We start from the raw sequence: 17446 nt of genomic DNA on the forward strand, positions 1-17446 counted from the left end.
TAATTAGTCTCTGCTAGTGGATATTTAACGCTTATAATTTTGCATCCTATCAATCATTAAAAATAAAAATTTATACAATAATTATTAATAAATAAATTAATGGATAATATTACACAGTCCGGTCTCGAAATATAATATATATTATCTGGTCGTCCATTGAAAACTGAACACTTATTAAATCAATAATTAATGAAGGTTTAGTGGCTGAAATTGATAGATATTTCGATATATTAAAGCATAAACAATTAATTACAAAACAAAGAAAACCTGAGCTTAAGTACAAGTCAATAAAATGACACTTATTATAAGATCGAACTTTAATATTAATGATGAGCAACGATTTACTTATTCAAAATTTGGAGTATCTTACTCACAATTAGAACTCCTCGGGTCCTACCTATGTCTCCTTAAACTGTGGGTTTCAATCAAGCCCAAAGTAAAAAAATAGTGACCAGACATGAACTCGAGCTCAAAGTCTCGCAATTAACTTTACCTCGGAATAAGTTACGGCGGAACTATTTTTCTTGAACATGCAATTGGTAATATAAATTAAAAGTATTATAATAAATTTTAAGAATAAGAAAAAAAAAAATCTTTTGGCACAAAAAAAATCTATTTTTTTTTAGTTTTTGACTGATAAATCATTTCCAAAGTAGAGAAGTAAAAATGAAGATTTGATAAAATATTTGATCTTCCTTAACTCATTTTATCTTCATAAATGCAATGTATCAACACAATTTTTTTTTGAATAAATATGAAGAAAGGAAGAAAATTCTAATTTATTTCTTAATTAACATATGCACACAGCCAAATGATATATAAACATACTTTTGTATTATGGACTTATATCAAAATTTCTGGGATGAGCTAAAATATTCAATAGTTCAAATAAAGTCAATGAAGTTAATAAATAAAGTTCAAATAAATATTAGATGGGGAAAGGGTCATTTTGTCTTTCCCCTTATTTTTAACAAAGTATATCTTGTTCGCTATGGGTCTCATCAGATCATATATTAAATAATTGTAAAGGTGTAAGTATATATTACAAATGCTTTTAAACCAGAATTGCGCTTGCTCGGTTAAGTTGTGAATTTTTACGTCAAGTATGAAGGTCTCGAAAGGAAAAACTCCCCATATTTTACATTTTTAATACGTCGAAAGCGACCAAGAAAATTTGCAATCTATACAAGGTTGATACTCTTTCACAAATTTGGTTCAAGCAATTTTTCCCCGCTCAATTTTATCCAAGACAACACCAGGCCGCATACGTCTTTGATGAAGCACAAGAAGCTCCGGATCTCTGATGGAAATGTCTTAAGCATCCACCCTACAATCCAAACCTTTCACCAAGTCACTATTACCTGTTCTTGTCTATGGTCAACGCGCCTCGGGACACAAATTGGACCTCAATTGATTTCTGTGCAAAATTGATTTTCCGAGTTTTTTACGAATAGGCACAAGGGCTTCCTGGTTAGTTAATTATGAAGTTGGATTCTCGCGGGCAAGAAGGTATCGAACAGAACGGGACATACCTGACTTTACTTTGGATGATTGCAACGCTTCGTATCAAGTATTAAAATAATCTAAGATATACAAAATTACTTTTTCTCTAAACCATTATTATTTTCTTTTAAATACAACAACGAATTTCTGCAACCTTTAAGTGAAATTTGCAGTACCTGCATGTGATAAACTGAATTTTATAAACATAAATACAGGGGGATCCTTACTTATCATGATATGTTGGGAACAAGAAAAGTACGCGTTGTACACGAATTTTTTTAGTACTTAAATCCCGTTAAGTGGGAGATATTATTTTTTAATGTCTACTTTTTACTACTTTTATTTTGATTTTAGTATGGTTAGAACAATAAAACTATTTTATTCATTCTTAAAAAATTAATAAGATACTTGTGAAAGAATTTGTAAAATTAAATCTTAGTCGTTTTGTTTTCTTAAATTTTTAATCCGGTCATTTAAATACTATATAATTTAAATAAATTGGAACCTTACCAATTCAATTCAGAAACTTTTTTATTCGCCAGTTTGTATTATAACAAAAAGTTTTAAGTCTAGCTGAAAGTAATCGAATAGTAATAATTCCCCCTCCCTCTTTATGAAAAAATATATACTTATATTATATGACTATACAGGCATAATATGAACAAACTCTTCAACAACTACATACATTCTTGTTTAACTTAATAAATAGGTTTTTTTATAATTTCTTATCATAATATACAAATTCTGATATGAGGAGACTATGCCACACTGGTGGGGAGTCAGAATAGTTCCAAATACCACGCTATTCAAAAGCTACAAGTGTTAGAAACTGCATTATGCGGGGACCTCTTCTAAGAGATAATTAGTTATAAAATACAAATGTAATCCAGACTGAAGTGAAAAATAGTCCTAATACTACAAGTTAGTATAAATTCTTAGCTCACAAGTCTAAGCCGAGTCACGACATTTGAATATTTTCATTGAGTATACATAGTTCAAGTCTTCAGAATATAAACATATACTCTAAAAAAGTACTTTATCTCTATTGAAAAAAATCCCTTTCGAGTTGCAAGACTTTGCTTTGAGTCCAAGAGTTATGCAGCAAAGAATATAATCCTAAGGGAATCCGTTGTTGCGTAAGATATTCGTGTTACTTTAATTTCGACGGTTGCAAGATACAGAGCGTTCGAATTAAAGATCACTATCGAGGTTGCTTGAGACTGGACCTCTGATATTAGTACATATGATACATACAATGCATCTACACATTTTTTGACTTTGCATAAACTACTCAAACTTTAAGAAAGAACAAAAAAAAGCAAATTTCCTCGAAATGGTATATATTTGTAGTTTATTTATTTTAGATGTTTTAGATTAGATGTATGAATATTTTATATTTGTATGCCTTAATCTGGTGAATAAATTTTAAACTATAATATTGAATTATATTTATGTAAATGTATCTTCACCACAAATTTTTAGATGACAAATAATTTATAAAAATTAAAATTGTCTACATAAAGGTTTACAAAATTCAGGGATACTTAGAAAATAGTCCATTAAATTGATTTTCCAATGACTCTCTCAATTCTAATCAAATAACAAAAGTGAATATCCCATCAGTACTGCCTAAAAGTGAGTTTCATCACCATTACCCTATAGTAGGATCATTTAGATCTTGTGATAATATATGAATAAATGAATGAAAGATGTCATTCAATTGATTGAGAAGAAATATTAGTACAAATTACATCTAGGTATATTGTCCCAAGGACATTCTGTTTAAAATAAATTTACTTGTCTACTATAGGATAAAATATATTTTAATTACCGCAAACATCAAGTTATCAAATACAGGAATTAATATAAATAATTAATACTCTATTATAAACTGAAATACACATAAGAAGTAAAATATTTTATTATATTATTTATCATTAAAATTAAAGAGCTAAAAAATTTATAATATGTAACAAGTAGTTGAAATATTTTTGTATGCAGTAAACAGTATAAGATCTGTTTCTACGCGCCAGCAATTTTGAAGTATGTAATATTTAAAGGGACGCTTGCTTATGTAAAGAGTGCGCGAGTTGAGGATATAGTTTGTAGTTCTTCTAAGAAAAGTCAGTCTGTGTTTGGTATACTTGATGTGAGGAATGGCGTATTGAAAAATAATAATATGTTATTATTAACAATGTGTTATTCTTAAAGTGTTTTTCGGGGGGACTAAATAATTTAGTGATTTCTTTTGGATTGCATTTTTTAAATGTAAAAATGCGATTATTTACATCTAATTCCAGCCACACACCCAAATCGAGCCCCGAATTAGTGCGACACTCCCTTGTCCTCACGGAAGAAGCTCTCCTAACGAATTCCCCTATGATGAACAGTAACTCCCGCTCCCTTCCGTCCCTTCATAACCCAAATAGCTTTACACCATCCGCAGTTGTTTCCACACTTGGTCGCAAATTTTCTCGCCGATTTACTTCAACCAATGAAGAAAGCTCTCGTCAATTTCGACTATGTCGTATCGCATCACCATCGCGTAAGAAATGGTCCATTAATGGAAATGATCAGCGAAAGGATGAGGCTCTTCCCTCTAAAAAGTCAGTGTCTCGTGTTGACTCATTCAAAAATTTCATCCTTGGAACAGTGTCAAGCTCCTCCAACGGATTTGCTGCTACTCTTCGTACTCCTAGAGCAGTCAAACGTCGAAGTCGCAATAGTGCTCGATCGCAGAAACATAATCAGGAAATGTCCAAGTCTACGTCGGATGTCGGAACATCAACTCTTGAAGACAGTGTCTATGATTCCATCCTCACTCTGGATGAAAGCTGTTGTAAGAGTGAGACAGATTTACCGACGATGGCGGGAAATGATGACAGAGGATCCATTCTGAGTAATGACTCATCCTCGAGAATCTCGAGGCGATGTATGAGTACTAGTAATGGAACGATTCCTTCTAAAAATCTGGGTATTCTTCCTGAAAATAGAGCCATCAACTTTCGACATTCTGGAGACTATTCCCTTCGATTTCATGTGGACTCATCTATGGAGTTCAAGAGCTATGGACTCATTGATGATCGTTGTAAAGAAAGTGGCTATGGATCTAACTCTCTAGACTCTACTTCCTCCACTTCTTCTCTCCGAGACAGTCCCAAGGGAGATGAAGAAGCAGAGGTGACTAAAAAGAAAAAGTCAAAATCCATTCTTAAAAAGACGAGTTCAAACTCTAGTAACTCAAGTAGCTCTGTTCTCAATGCAAGAAACATCGCTGGAAAAAAGGACTACAAACTTATTCGACTCAAAAAGAGCCCTGAAACGGAACTGGGCATCATTATTGCGAAGAAAAAACTCAAGGAAATTAATACGAATGGATTCCATGTAGTGCACATCGAGCCCAAGGGATTGACTGATAGGTAAGTCATATTAGAAAATAATGGAATATTAATTGTTGCTCGATCATTTTTTACTCTCTATGGGAATTGATGTTGGGTAGTATATTGCTTTTATAAGTCCTCTATTTATGTAGGAGTTTCAGAGGCATAGAAATTGCGTATGAAGCTTTATGCACCTATGAAAAATATAGCCTTATCAATAAAAACATTTACAAAAAAAACTGTTGTAACACTATAGGAATGGAGCAGCACATTAGGTGCTTAATATGAGAGGGAAGTATATTATAAATGAATTTTCATTGAAGTAGAACACATACTTGAAAGTTCATGATTAAGCAGCTCTATAATCAACAATTATACATACACACAACTCATATTAAACATGACTTACCCATGACTTTCATCTTTAGACTTATCCATTCAAGAATATCTGCATTACATATTTAAAGAAATACACTTTCAACGTCACTGAGTCTTTTATTAGTAGTAGTGTTTGTTGTACAATCTTCATATATGTATATTTAATTTGTCAATTTAAAACTCCTCTCGTAAATTATATAGTAAAATTCTTATCAACAATAGTTATGAGTACACCGTAATATATTAATATACATTTGATATTTATAGCAATTAAAATCTCCTTAAATAATACAAAGGATAAATCCACCGGCTTAACTTGTCAAATGTTACATGTACACTATATAAGACTATATTTGGACAATTTTTCTTTTATGATGGAACACCTCTTTTTTTATCCGTTTTGTCGGGAATTCCAACAATAAAAAAGTTTAATGGATAGAAAGACTATTTTATTAATTGGTTATTAAGGTCTCCAGACATCATTTTTCAGACTATATACATCAAAGTTATGGCAATAATCTAAGGTTGTATGACCAATATTTTGGTAACAAAAATATGGAAGAAATTGTTATAAAATTAAATTTACAGACAACCTAACAATTGGACAAAAAATAGCATAGTAGTCAAATATTACTTTTGCCCATGTACAATTTCAAAAGTGTTTTTTTCATCTCCGAATAACATCAATATTCTATATAAAAAACTTCACGTATTTTGTAAATTCGAAAAAAAAAAAACAAAAAAAAAACTTAACACTAATTGTATACAAATCATAATGACAAGGTAAGGTAAGTATGTGGATGTATGCACTTAACTGATGAGGAACTAAACAGTATCTGTGTAGAAATCAACAAAAAAAATGTTTTTCCAAATTTATGACAAGTAGTGAAAAAAATTCCATATATAACGAATTTAAATTTTGAAAAGGAAAAATATTATTTGCTAATTATTAAAATAGATAATATTTAGTAAACTAAGCTTACACTGTATTTTTGGGCTAAGCTGTTGATTGATTTAGGACTCTCCTGTTACTAATTTATGTTCTGAACATTGATTGGTTGAACTGGAATGATCTTTGGTTAAGCCGTTAACAATTATCTACTATGTAATAGATAAAGAATAGTTTAACATATTGGTGTTTCAGTCCATATTTAGGACTGAAGACTGAAGTCTTGTTCAGTTCATTATCGGTCCAATTCAGTTCAGTCATGCATGTCAGCCTAAAAAGTCCGGCCTTTGATGATGTCACATAGTATTATTTCTCCTTTTTTAATCAAATCTAGTACTGACAGTCCAAAAGGCCAGTCCCATGGACTGATAGGACTAGTCCAAAGACTGGACTGTACTGGACCAAAAAAATGAGAAAACACACAGCCTCATCGGTGGGTATATTTTGGAAGACCTAATGGTACTGCAAGTGGATTTTCTGACGTAAAGTACTGTTATAAATACGTCAATATTCTGCTGTTATACCTTTATAGCGAACAATACTGCTGCGAAGGGATTTTGAGCCTTTTACATCGTACTAATAATATTGTTCTGAAAGTTTCTGAAACTAAAAAAAAATTGTTATCAATCTATGAATATCCCTTTGATCCAATGGATGAGAAGACTAGGTATATCGTTACCTTTTTTGTATACTACATACTCTTCTTTAAAGAGAACTTAAAATCAGTTAATAGGTACCTAACTCTTTCGAAGAATGTATTTATCATACAATAGTTGTTGAAAATTGTTGACCAATTAATATGAGTTTCTTAGAATTTAATCAATCCACGTTTAGAGGAATAATTAGGGTAAAGGAAAAGAGAAAAAAAGTCAGCTGATAACAAAACAGACTGTGTATTTTTATGTATTTAGCTAAGACCGTGGGATATGTTCAACTCAAATTATTTCTTTTTAAACAATAAACCTATATTTTATAAAATTAATGATAGTCCGTTAGATGTGGACTAAAGAGTGTAATTTCGAGTATTTTCACTCCCTATTCTTTAGAGGAAAGTTTGCGAGATACATTATATATATACGTAGACTAAATAAGTTATCAAAACGAAAATATGAAACATGTGTAATTAACACAAAAAATGAAAACAAATATACCCAAATCGATCCCCTTCCTCCAACCTATGGACTATCGTATCTCATCATGTCTCACACATTCATTGATACGTGATGTCGTATTGATAAGATATTTTTCCTCTTTTTTCCGTACTGTAGATATCTCTAATGCTTCTTTAATTGTTCCTTCTCACTTATTGCTTCATTGTAAGTAGGCTGTTACATATTATGTCGGTATACCTAATGAGTAGACGGTGATGAGTCATGCTCCTATGAAACTTATTTCAAAATTTGTTAAATGCTTCTTTTGTAGGTGTCATTCGACAACTTTTTTAATGGATTGTTACAGCAGTCCTCTTATAATAACACTATAAAGCACTAAATTTCTTGATCCGTATTGAATTACACCCTCCCCCTACTCGTCTATTGTAGGTACATACATGTAACATGTTGATGAAGTCCCAGGTATGTTGTTCCATGCAAGAATGTAATTTTTTCCCAATAGAGTTTTTTCACAGAAAATAAAAGATATATCAACTTAATGTATATTTTAATTAATTCTACAACTTCTCAAGTTGTATTGTACCTATGTTTAATATTTAATGTTGTACTTTATATTTCACACATATGTTGACTACTTCTGTACTTAAAAGTTATAAGAAAGTTCAACAATTTATCACCCATATAAAAGTTGATATTTATATTATACAAAATATGATTTATTTTTAAATGTCCCCATGCTGAGAGATTGTGGGACAAATATTCAAATAACATTTAAGTACATACATAATTAAAGCAATGGAATCAAGATTACTAAGTGTCAAACTAGTATACACTTAGTGCACATTGTTACCTTTATTGTATAACACAACCTTTCATACAAAGAGAAACACATACAAAAAAAGAACCAAAATCAGTTGGTAATTAAGCAATTCTTCCCAACTATGGAATTATTATTTAAGGTACTAGAAAAAATACCCTGGGGAGAATTGCCCGTGAAAGATTGCCTGGAGAAAATTGCTAGTTAGGAAAATTGCCCTTATTTTGTTCAAACTTTATAATGAATAATAACACATTATAAATTCGCTCAATGTTATTTATGACATCTAAATATATTTGTTTGTTCCATCCGCAATGGAGTAAATTTAAGTGTGGTGTAATATTATTGGAATACAATTTTCCTGCAATTTCAAAAAAATCAAACCAATTTTTTAGAAATTGATCGAAAAGATTGGTAAGGAGAGGGGGAGGGGAGATAAATAGCTTACTTACTCTTGAAATATAGTTGAATACCAAAAGAAAAAATTATGGTAGATCGTACAAAAAAGTACATTGAAGATATATTTTATGTGTATGTTATATAGAATTTTGTTCATAAATTTATGATAACGAAACTAGACGCAGGTTCTCGGATTATCTGGAGATACCACGAGAGTCACGGAGATCATAAAAGTACAGGTACTGAGATAATGCCAGAGCCATCTAATGGATTGTACAAAGTATAGAATACCGTCCTCTCACGCTTTTAATCTTTAAAAAAAATGCATAATGATTATATTGCATATGCCATGTAGGAGTGTTAAAAAAAGTCAGCAATATCAACTTGCTGAACTAATATTACAGAAGTATACATTTAACAAACATAGCCTAAAAGATTTTAAATCTTTAGCGAATTTGATTCTTATTGATTCGGCCCGTGACACTTGGCTTTTAACACTACCCAACGAGAAGGCTTGAAACTAAATTAAATTGGAGGTTTTTTCAGTAATTCCGCAGGAAAAAGGCCAATCTGAGGGTGCATAGTATTCAAGCATATTTTAAGAGGCCTCAAGCTATTTATTCCCCACGCCTCCTCCTTCTATATTCCAATAATATTACTCACACTTGAAAGTAATTTATAATGTTATTATTCATCATGAGGCTTGAACAAAATACGGGCAATTTTCCCCAAGGCAGTTTTCCACGCACAATCATTTAACAATTCTTGAGAAGTGTTCAAAACTCATCAAGAGCGAATTATAATTCAACTAATCAACTTTCAGAACACTGATTAGGGTAAAAGAAGCCGAAACATTTATAGCTGACAATAAAACTATACATTTTTATGTTTGTGAAATAACGGCGTGTAATAAAGGTTTATTGAAAAAATAATATACTACCCAGCAAATATTTGAATATTCAAAGTTAGCAAACAGTTAGTTGAATAATGCTCAACTTTTGAAGGGTAATTTATTGATATCTATGTACATTCTACACACATTTAAACACTCTATAGAAGCTACAAACTTTCTGCTATTGTTCAAATGCTCAGTGCAGAATTGCTAACTACAATCAAAGCTGGTCTTAAGACCACCTATTTTAAGTGCTTCAATCCACTGAGCAAATATATTGCTTTCATAAAATTTAGAATTATTAAAACACATGCATGTAAATAAACTAACTCAAAAAATAGCTTGCCGGGGGAGATAAACAACATTTTATCTCCAACGACCGTCTTATTACCTTTCTTAATAGCTGGGGACTAGGTACAGTCAACACAGAAGTATTTTGGAAAAATATTGATTTACCTTAGTTGGCTAAAAAGACTCATGAAAAGTGATTCCCGATCTAGCCAAATCATGTACATTTTTTTCTACATCATAGTGTGGAAGGGAATATCAAATTGATACCATTTTTGATAAAAAAATTTTTAGTAAAGACAATTGTGATTTGTTTAAATGAGAGGAAGGAGTTTTAAGATCTTGACGGATAAGACACACACACTCAAAATACGGTAAAATCTTAATATGTTTTTTTTTTTTTTTTTTTTTTGGGGGGGGGGTAATTAGAAAAAAAAGATTTAATTTTTTTTTGCAATAAAATGCAATGTCTAAAGCATTAAAAAAAATTGTTTAAATTACCTGAAATTAAAGTCACTTACTTTATCAAAAATATTTCATATTTAGAGCTATTAAATTTCCTCTCCTCTCCTTGAAACGTGCACATTTTTTTATTTGGAAGACAATAAAAAAATGCCTTAATTCTCTTACATAATTTTTATTTACTCTCTGCAAATGATAAATGAAATTTGATGATCATGATGATATTTGCTCAGGTTTTTTTTTTTTTTTCGTTCTGATACTCATTCGTTGATTTATTTCCGTTCATTTGGTCATTGAAAGAAAAAATGTAGGTATAACAAGTGATAATTTTTTGTTAAAATGTAGTAGGCTACGAAATAACATTTTCTGCAGGAGATTTCAACTTGTAGATACGGTAGATGTCATCATTTAATCATTTGACCTCTGTAATTGTTCTTTCACAGTATTAACCTTGTAGTTTCATTTAACAAGGTGAATTCATGAAGATTGTGTAGTTAGCTATAGAGTAAATGATTATACTTTCAGGCCTCTTAGTAGACAAAAAAGTATTTCACTAAATTTGAACAAAAAATTATCAAGTCGACGCTGTTTGAACACTTGGTTTTAGCTTTGGTCTTCTTATAAAATACGTCCTTGCCACGGTGTCACCTCACCAACATAAAATTGTAGACTGTGTTTTAATGTCAAGTATCGATTTCTTTACTTCTTTTCTACTGATAAGTGTATTGAATAGTTGAGTTTAAATTAAGGGTTCGGATAACTTGTACGACTGCTTGTACAAGTTAAAATAAGTATTCAACATTCTAAAACTGTTGCTTAATCGTTTAATTAAAAGTAATTGTTTTTTAATTTCAAAATAAAAGTGAAATAATTGATGAACTAATATATAATTTTCTCATAGAGGAATTAAGTAATTTTCAACGATATTAATAACATACACTAATATATATGTTTGTATTTTACTGACTTGTAATAAAGTAAAATAAACGTATGTTCACCATGTTTAATTACCAAACCTTTTGGTCTGTATTTATTGTATGTTTGAATAAATTTCTCACATTAACTCATTCAATCAGACCATTTGTTATTTATCTCTAACCATTACAAAAAAGCTGGAATTTATAATCATTTGTTCGTGATATTAAACAGTTCTATGTATGTACATTCCAAGAATTTAGAAATCAATCAATGGAGAAGGAAATAAAAACAAAAGGCTCAGATAAACGAACATATGGCTTAGTAAATATACATATGTATCAAAATTGGTTTTGTGGTTCAATACATAAAGTAAATTTATTAGAAATTTCGGGTATTTTCTTATTTTTAAAATGTTTTACATTTTAATCTTCCCCACTCAAAAAATATCATATTTAAAAGGTACGTGAGGTTTTGAATTTACAATTTGAGCAATTGGGAGTATTTTATTGACCCAGTACATTATAAAAAAATTGTCTAATAACTTATAATAACGAGGATAACCATAAATTTTTCAGAAGCAAAAATAAATCTAATTGAAATATGCTTAAAATATTGTTCAGTGCAAAACCATGATATTAGGCTTTAGGATACAGTGAGTGGAAACTTGTCAGTACCAAGCTTAAAAACTCTGCTGTGAAGATAACAGGGAACTATATGGAAGATCTCATTTCCAAGTATATAAAGTGACTATATTCAAGTGACTATTAGCTAATGTGGTGAACAATCCATACTATTAGCTTTTAACAAATATAATTAGGTTAACAATATTTTACTTATAGGTATGTCTACATGTACTTAGCACTAGTATACAACAAAAAAATTAGTAAACTGTATCCTCTTTTAGTATAATAAATAATGATATATACCCTTCAAATGTAAACTTTATCATACAATTCAAACCAGATAGCACAGTTTATCGCTGAATTGAAGATATTTTGCCTGCAGAATGCACATTCAGGTAAATATATTTGATAAATTCGGCATTTGTAACAAGCATAAATAATAAAAAAAAAGAAGGAAAAAAACCTAGTGGCTAGGTGATGGTTATGAATATAGCAAATTGTGAATTTCATAACTTCAATATTAACAAATATACTCACCTAAATATTGAAAGTTAAATATCTCAGTTCAACCTTTTTGTCCAGATAGCATGTTTTAGTGCTGGGTCATCGGTTTCTTAAAAAAATCTCATAGATGTAATTAGAAATATGTAATCAATGAATCTTTAAGTATTTAAAAAAATGCTATCTTTTTACTCATCATTGACATTTGAGTTTTGTAAATGTCATTGCCAAAATCCATATTTTGGAAAAAACAAAAATCTAATTTTAGAGGTTAAAATTTTTTTATTTAATTACCCACATCCCTTAATATGTCTATTTTATAAAACAAAGTCAAAAATTGATCAACTTTTTAAGAAATATTTCAGATATTTTTGTAACAATTCCATATTATTTTACCCAAAAGGGATTATTGATTAAATTTGTATCAATCAACATTTTCTTACAGTTTTATAATAAACCTTTCGGAGCCCTCTATAAATTTTATATCAAGGTTGTGAATGTTCGCTGAGCAGTTATAAAAATTATTATTATATATTTCATTCGAAAGGTTATATTGGAGCTAAACAAAGTTTTATATATTAATTCAACAAATTAAACAATACTTAAAGTTCTTGGGTATCTTTTATCATAGAAAATTTAAATATATAATTCCTCGTATTTGACAATACAAGTATAAATGATTTTTTTTTTAAATTCTTGATTTTTGTTTAAGATTGTTTTTGTGTTTACGTATCCCATAATATGAGTTCAATTACTTAATTAAGATATTTTTTGAGGAAAAAAAAGTCCAAACAATCCTTTGCAAAAAAATTAATAAATACTATAATGATGCATTCAATTTCTTTGTATGCCTTTTTTTCACTGACCTCTATACCTTTTAAATTAAGTATCTTGTAAATAATTACATTTTTGTAGACTTCATTTTATCTTCTTTCATCAAAATATATAAAAATGCACTCAAGTGAGCCGTAGAAAAGTTCAAAATTTAAATGTGTAGTAAAGATTAAATACGAGATCCTTATGTAAATTGAAATTAGGAAATCATTTTGTAATCTCTAAAGTAATAGTTATTATTCTTCATGATGGCTTATTGTGATGGTTCTTTCTCTGTGTGTGTCTGTGCAGAACCACATCTTATGTTTTAAGAAACTTTAATATGTTTTCATGTTAAAGAAGATGTCCTCTTTTGAATCAACTGCATTTGTGTCAGGGCCGTCCAAATGGAATAGTTTTTTTTTTTTACATTTACTTTTCTTCACATTTAAAAAGAGTTATAAGGAGTATTTACACAATTCAACCAAATTTTACTTTTTCGAAATCTTTTAAATTCTAATCCATTCACATATAATTAATATGTATTTATTTCAACCAGCGGCGATTAACAATGCCTATAAAGGTCGACTTATTTTATAAAAATTATTGTTCTTAATACAAATATTAAAATATAAAAAAACGTGACAGTGCGGAGTAAAAAAATAAACAAATGTCACACACACAAAAAAAGAATTTACTAAAAATCGCTTGAGATCAGCCTCACTTCCCTGGAAAAAGCAAAACGTTATTTTTTTTTGGTAGATGGTATTCTTTTTAATATACTAATAACAAATTTTTAATCAGTTTTTACATATTAATTTTAATTCTGTAGAATATTCAATTTGAAATTACTGAGTATTTTTACATTTTTTTTACAAGTTTGACTTAATTTTTTGAATAAGAAAAATAAATTATTACTTGCAAAATTGTATATCTGTTTCAGATATAGCGAAAAAAACAATTGATAGCAGTCAAACTTTTTAAACAAAGCCCTTAGTGCATGATGATTTTGAAGTTTTGAATTACATTTTCTGAGGATTTATCATCGAAATCAAAATAAAATTGGGTAAAAACAATTTAATTTTTATCTTCATAATTGATTTAATTTTTTATATTCTAAAATTGACTCAAACTTATAAAAACTATAAAAATAGTCAAAAAATTTATATATAAATTCTCAAAAACCAGATATGATACAAAAAAATAAATACAAATTCGTAATTATTGCACCAAATTCTAATAGAATTTTAAAACGTAATTTAAAAAATGTATTTTTTTAATTATGTAGGTATCCATCCTTTATTTCCTTATTAATTTAAGACTCTTATTTTTTTTTTGGAAGTTAGTTTGATTATGTTATCTCATAATTTTTTATAATGTTATATACATACAAAACGTGTTTTTATCTTGTTTTTTTTTCTGGCTTTAAGACAAGAAAGTAAACTATCATAAGACATCCTAAAATATAATATATTGAATGCTTCTTACATGAAAATAGATTAATTTTTTACTATATATATATATATATAAAAGCATAATGGCAAAGAAACGAAATGACATTTAAAGTTATTTCTCCGCCATTGAAAACAATTTTCTCATTGTTTTTCCTGAATGATAATCATTGAGTATAACTCGTATTTACTTATCTATTTACAGACATACCTTATATAGCGACCAAAATGTGTGTAAGAGAATTGATAGTAATTAATCAATTAAGCTTTAGTTTTGATATTATTGGCTATTTTATAATTGTCAGTAATAATTTCAATTGACTGATTATTAATAATATTTTATTCTCTAACGAAAAATATTAATTAAGACCCAATATAATATACATCCACATATAAATTTTTTCCAAAAACTTTGATTTTAAGTTTTAAGTCATTCAACAACAGAAAAATCTAAACCTTTTTGGAAGTTATGTTAACTTTTTTAATGCTATAAGCGTATAATGAGACATTGTTTTTAAATTTTAGAATTGACATGTTTGTTTTTTCTTACTCGAAATTGGATTCAAATCTACGAAAAAATTGAAAGTACTCAAAAAATTACGTAAATCAGATTTGATCCTATAAAACCAATAATAAATTTGTAATAAACCTGTTAATTAAACTAATTTTAATTTCTTTTGAGTAGTTTAATTTATTATCAAATATTAAAATTGCATATATTTTATGTTTGGTAACACAAACAGTGAATATAATAATTTGTCCACAATTTTAAATTCTTAGTGAATAATTTTTCAAAATATTGGGGAAAAAATTAAATTTTTAAGTAATAAGGAAAATTATGTTGTGGCTTGTATAAAGATGTATTTGCTTTTACAAAATTATTTCTACTGACTTTTCAATAAGTAATTTAAAAAGAAAATAATCAGTATTTGGTTTATTTATTCCTCAAATAATCTATGTTGACCAAATTTACATTTATCACTACTAGAATCCAGAGATGGACCTTTTACTCGGGAATTGCAATTATGTTTAGTTTGAAAGCAATTTCAGACTCGAGTCGTTTTTGAAGTGACTCTATTTGTACTCTTACTTAAAAGATTTAAACTTGTGAAAATTCGAGACATACAATCATAATATCTCTGAAGTGTAGTATTGATGATACTCGTAGGAATTTGAATTCGAGTCAGATTTTGGTTTAATTAAACCATATATTTACTTGAGTTGGGCATGATATTGAAAGACTTGAAACTGGACTCATACTTGTAAATAGTATTAAACAGTTGTGTAGTTATCATATCAGAGTCTTTTAAGGAGTTGTGATGGATTTTGCCTTATTTTGAAGAAATACTATATAGCAAGAAAGGTATTTACCAATTATAGCACCTTCTATCCAATTTAAAAACAGGAATAGATAAAAAAAGCACATCTCTTAATCTGATGTATTTCTGTATGTAATATATTATAAATGTTAACCAAAAAATTACAGAAATGTGGAGAAATTACTTATACACTCCCACTAAAAGTTGGAAAAAATCACAAGGATTAAACTGACTTATATGTTTATTTTGTTCCTTCGTCATTATTAGAGATATGAAAGTTTCCAAAATCGTCGTAAGGGTAAATATTGAAAAATATATATTAGTAACTTTGAGGGATGATATATCTACAAACAAATATTTCTATATAAACTGTAGTAATCCTTGCTCATCATTACGTATTATTGTAAAAAATATGATCTGTAGGTATGCTAGAAATGTTACATATAATAATGACATGTTAACCCTGAGGATTTAAAGAGGATAGTACATTGCTGTCATTACGTTTTATTATTTAGGATAAAAATAGCAATAAAATTAACAAAATAAACTCGAATTACACTTCGTATCTAGCAAGGAGAATGGCAGGAATTAATTTGTTGTTAATAATGAATTCAACACAGATTCCAACAAAAAATTACTTTGATAACTTTAACAAATTATCATTGCTACTCTCTGTCTTTCATGAACATACTCAGACTATATATCTACATATTATTACCTTAATAATTAAAGAGTGCGGATAACAGTTTTTGAAAAATAAATTAAAAATACACACTTGAGAAAATGCTTAGACTTTACAACTATATACATGACTGTCGTTGGCACTTAAAATAATGTTCCTCCTTCAAATATAATATCTATTTAATCTACGACAAATGTGGGCTACCCATGTATGACAATTATGAGTGAGTTGTTTCATCATTATCTGTTCATGATGAGTAATTCCTTATTTAGACTTATTGGTATGAGATCCATCTACATAATTCGATCTCTAAAAGATTGAAAGTTTATTTGTTATGAAAAATAAGATCCTATAATCTTTCATCCTGTATTCATAGAAGCCTTCGTTGATGGCATGTACTTTTAATAAAACAATTATATTCATTCTAGGGATTGTTTTTCTTGTTTTTGCGTAATAAAATGATAAATTTAAAACAAAGTCTAAACTAATAAACATAGTAATTTTTTTAATTATACATATTATCTTGTATTTGGTCAATCATTCATGCAAATGAATTATATTTAGTAAAAGTCAAAAACATTCATTAGACAATTAATTATTTTAAGTAATATCGGGAAGTAGTTTTCAAACTTTTAACAGCATATAAAGTGAATACGTTTGAATGTGCTCATGAAAAACGGGCAGTAAGTTATAAGTACGAGTCTATTTTCAACCGGTAGTACTACTAATAGAAGGTTAGCTTAAGAACTAGCGTTACAGAGCATTCAAACGTGACCTCAGTTATCTGATTGTGGGGCATTTTTGAAACATAAACAACAAATTTTTGTAATCATTATATATCTTTGCTCCTATGCATTGATTTTGATTTTATTCATTTTTTTAACTATTGGATCAAGTATCCTTAAGATTTTTTAAGAAATCGATTCATTTTTTTTATTTGTAACTAAATCAACAAACTA

General features: G+C 28.8%; 1 protein-coding gene across 1 annotated transcript in view; it reads left to right on the forward strand.

Moving 5' to 3' along the window:
* The first annotated feature begins 3571 nt into the window (after positions 1–3571).
* The window catches only part of LOC121115642 (uncharacterized), an 89036-nt gene continuing 75161 nt past the window's right edge, over positions 3572–17446 (forward strand). The window contains exon 1 of the mRNA XM_040709735.2: positions 3572–4922. Coding sequence (XP_040565669.1) covers positions 3778–4922 — 1145 coding nt within the window. The 5' untranslated portion in view covers positions 3572–3777. The remainder of the gene's footprint in view (positions 4923–17446) is intronic.

Source organism: Lepeophtheirus salmonis, chromosome 4 (assembly GCF_016086655.4).
Source record: "Lepeophtheirus salmonis chromosome 4, UVic_Lsal_1.4, whole genome shotgun sequence".
Classification (NCBI taxonomy): Eukaryota; Metazoa; Arthropoda; class Copepoda; order Siphonostomatoida; family Caligidae; genus Lepeophtheirus; species Lepeophtheirus salmonis.